The following is a 3,839-nucleotide window of genomic DNA, read 5'->3' as shown; positions in this document are numbered from 1 at the left end:
ACTTCTGTGACAAAGTCTGCTAGCACCTGACCTTTAATATTTGGTCGACGTCTGTACTCAATCGCATGTTCTCCCAGTTCTATGGCCCACTTTGCTAACCTTCCGGATAATTCTTGTTTACCTAACACATTCTTCAATATGTACCCAGTCAACACGTTGATTGTGAGCCCTTGGAAGTACCTGCGAAGGCGCCTGGCTGCATAAACTAATGCCAACACTAGTTTTTCAAGCATTGAATATCTGGTTTCTGGGTCTATCAATGTTCTGCTGACATAGTAAACTGGTGTTTGAAGATTTTTTTTGTCTGTCAGTAGTACAGCCCCAATGGCGATGTCAGATGCTGACAAGTACAAAGTCAGTGGTTCTCCCGCTTGCGGTGCTGTTAGAGTAGGAAACTCCATTAAGCACTTCTTGACCTCTAGAAACGCTTGTTCCGCTTACGCGGTCCATTTGAAGTGTGCTTTCTTTAAACAATTTCTTAATGTTGACACAAAGGGGAAGGATTTAGTCGTGTGATTGGCTAAAAACATGTTCAAGGCCACCAATCTGCCATTCAATGTGTGTACTTCTTTGAGGGAAGAAGGTGAAGTCATGCGGGCGACTGCTTGGACCTTGTCCGAGTTTACCTTAAAACCCGCGCTTGTAACAATCATGCCTAAGAATTTTCCTTCCTCCATCCCAAAGGAACACTTGTTGGGATTGAGTTTCATATTGATCTTCCTCAAAGTGTCAAATGTTTCCTCTATGTCTCGTAACATCTAATCTTCCTCTACGCTTTTTATTACCAAATCATCCATGTACACTTCTAAATTTTGTCCAATTTGATCTTTGAAGGCTTCTACCATCAAACGCTGATACGTAGCACCTGCATTTTTTAATCCAAAGGGCATCATTTTGTAACAAAATGTGCCATGCTCAGTGTGGAATGTCATTTTATCCTCATCACCTACCGCCATGCGGATCTGGTGATAGCCTTTATAGGCATCAAGGGAGCATTTGAACTTGAATGGAGCTACCGCATCAACTTTCAAGTCCATTTCAGGTAACGGATAACAGTCCTTCAGGCATGCTTTGTTTAGGTCTTTGAAATCGATACACATCCGCCATGTTCTGTTTCTCTTAGGAACAATGACTGGATTTGCAACCCAGGTTTGATACTGATTTTCACGAATGATTCCAGCATTCAAAAGATATTGGACTTGTTCATTCATGGCTTTGGTTTGCTCAGGACCCATCTTTCGTTTTTTCTGGACAATTGGTGTGAATGTCGGGTTTACCCGCAGTTTGTGTTCTGCAATCCTTCGCGGAACGCCTGTCATGTCTGCAGGTTGCCAAGAAAAGATGTCCAAATTTCTTACCAACAGTTGTTTCAGAAACGTCCTCACTATCTCGGAGATAGCGGGTCCAATCGTAACTATCTGATCTGGGAATTTCTTATTCAACACCCACTTCTCTGGTTCGGTTCTTTCCGCCTGCTTCGGTATTTTACTTGATTTTGAACTTTCTGTTGTGAAGCAATGTCTGTTTATGTAGATGATTGCTACTCCAGTGTGGGTTGGAACTCCTACTGCGCTGTGAGCTGTGGATGGATGAGCATTGAAATCACCGATTGCTTTGCGCCCCAAGATAACATCGTGTTTTGACTTGGCTGGTAAAACCAGGAACTCAACATCCTCGGTGCGTGAGTGAATTCCATCACTGAGTGTGACCGGAAAAGAGATCACTCCACGTGGATGCATTACTTCATATCCGAAGCCAAACACGGGCTCATGAATTGGCTTCAGACTCGCCTTGTCTTCCTCATCTAATTTCTCAAAACACTGCTCATACATTATGTCTGACGTACTTCCATTATCAAAGAAAACATAATGTGAACGGTAATAACCTATTAGAGCAGTGATTATCAGCGGATTCTTGTTTCATGGACCTCCTTTAACCCGCAGGAAAATTAAGGGTTCAATTTTCCACTTTTCCTCGTCAATCTCTTTCCTTTTGTTACCACTTACTCTTCCTCCTTGAATCATATGAATGTTTAAATCCCTGACCTGCATTTTAGGCAGGCCAGGATTTTCTTGTGCGGAAGCTTTGCTAGTCCCTTGCCTTACATTTTTTACAAAGTGTTTCAACTTTCTGGACTTGACTGTATCTTCAATCTCATTCCCCAAAGTAACACACTCATCTGTGTTATGACCAATATCGTCATGAAACGTACAATGTTTTTTGGGATTGAGGAATGCTCTCTTCATGATTGGCTGAGGCTTTCTGAATTTCACGTTTTCAGTGTTCAAAATTTCTGAGGGAGTTTTTATCAGCGGAGTCCAGTTATTGGTATTCTACACTGAAGCACTTGCTTTGTTCTTATTGCCAAATAAAGTTCTTGCGTCTGGTTGCTTCGAAACCTCCGCGGATGGTTGAAGTCTTGACCAAATTGAACCTCTGGCAGGTTTGTTTCCTAGCGCACTTTGGAATTCTACCTTGGTTGTTTGCTTGGGGCTCTCAAATCCCAACGTTTTCCTTGTCCTCGCGAAAAGTTTCGCGGCAGACATGATTTCGTCCCATGCTTTAGGCATTCCATATTTGCCCGTCAAGCAACGGATTAAGGCGTTACTCCGCACGTTCTTGCGGATGGCTCCCCTTAACATGTCCTCACTGATTCCTCCAATGTTTAGACTTTCATCATTAAACCGGGAATGAAGTCTTCAATAGACTCGTTGTCTCATCTAACAACGTCTAAAATTTCAGAAGGATCACGAGTGTGCTTCTTTTGCTGACTGAAATGTTGGGAGAACTTAGCCACCAAGTCATTCCAACTCTTGATCTATCCATCCGGCAATTTTTTGAACCATTTTCACACCGCCTCTGTTAATGTCAATGCGAACATATGACACCAATACGGGAGGGTCCAACCACTAACTCCTCCTACTGCCACAAAATTCAATAAGTGATCGCTTCGATCTGACATTCCATTATACTTCCCTAAGGTAGTAGGAATCTTCACGTTAAGTGGGAACAGAGCCGTGGCAATGCGCGGGATGAACTTAGACTTCTCGTCGAATGCTGCATGACAGTATGATTTTGTGAAATCTTCTTCCGCATAACTGTAATACTCCGTATGGCGAACCAGCGCACGTGGGTGACTGGTTCCCTCTGTTCTATGGTCCTGACTATCACCACTGAAGTTGCTGGCTTCACCCCGACGATATGTCAAATCATAACTTTCGTCGTATTCAATTCTAAGGGAATATTCCCGCACCATAGGACGCCCCCTCTCACGACTTCTCCTCTCAATTCCTTCCTTAGAGAATCTTTCAGAAAATCTATCCATCTGAAGGCACTCACGTATCTGGCTCCTCCAAACTGTTGGAGGAGGAGACGGAGATCTTCTTGTAATCTCGTCATAAACCAAGGTACGAGCGCGGATTCATTCTTCACGAATCATGCGCTCGTATTCAGCTAGGGCATTCTCTTGCTGAATACGTAACCATTCTTCAGAAGATTGAACTCCCTCAGATCTGATGTTACGTCGGTTAGATCTCGCCGAGGCGGAATTACCAGATCCGTCTTCCAGATCTGTACAAGCCCAGATCTGTACGGTTTCCACCGTCACGTGTCCCAGATCACCGGGAATTGGACCTCCAAGTGCTCCGACAATAGTAGGTTGCCTAATTATCGCTGGAGTTTCCGTCGGCCCTTGAAGAGATTGATTCATATAATTCGGAACGACAATAATTTCACAATTCTAGCACAAGAGGGGTTAAATCAATGAGTCCACCGGATTCGGGTCAAACAATTACCAAAATAACGATACAAGCTCAATCTCCCAAGTCCAATGACGAAAA

General features: G+C 43.5%; 1 protein-coding gene across 1 annotated transcript; it reads right to left on the bottom strand.

Moving 5' to 3' along the window:
• Positions 1-758: 758 nt before the first annotated feature.
• LOC143615208 (uncharacterized) lies at positions 759-1,832 on the bottom strand. Its single transcript, XM_077088390.1, has 2 exons — positions 1,097-1,832; positions 759-865 (listed from the first exon to the last, which is right to left on the bottom strand). The coding sequence occupies exons 1-2, from the start codon at positions 1,830-1,832 to the stop codon at positions 759-761; spliced, it is 843 nt and encodes a 280-aa protein (XP_076944505.1).
• Positions 1,833-3,839: the final 2,007 nt, after the last annotated feature.

The sequence above is a fragment of the Bidens hawaiensis genome, unplaced genomic scaffold (assembly GCF_021521415.1).
Source record: "Bidens hawaiensis isolate Kalapana, Puna unplaced genomic scaffold, B.hawaiensis_p1.1 tig00042273_1, whole genome shotgun sequence".
NCBI classification, from domain to species: domain Eukaryota; kingdom Viridiplantae; phylum Streptophyta; class Magnoliopsida; order Asterales; family Asteraceae; genus Bidens; species Bidens hawaiensis.
This window is presented reverse-complemented; position numbering and strand designations above follow the sequence as displayed.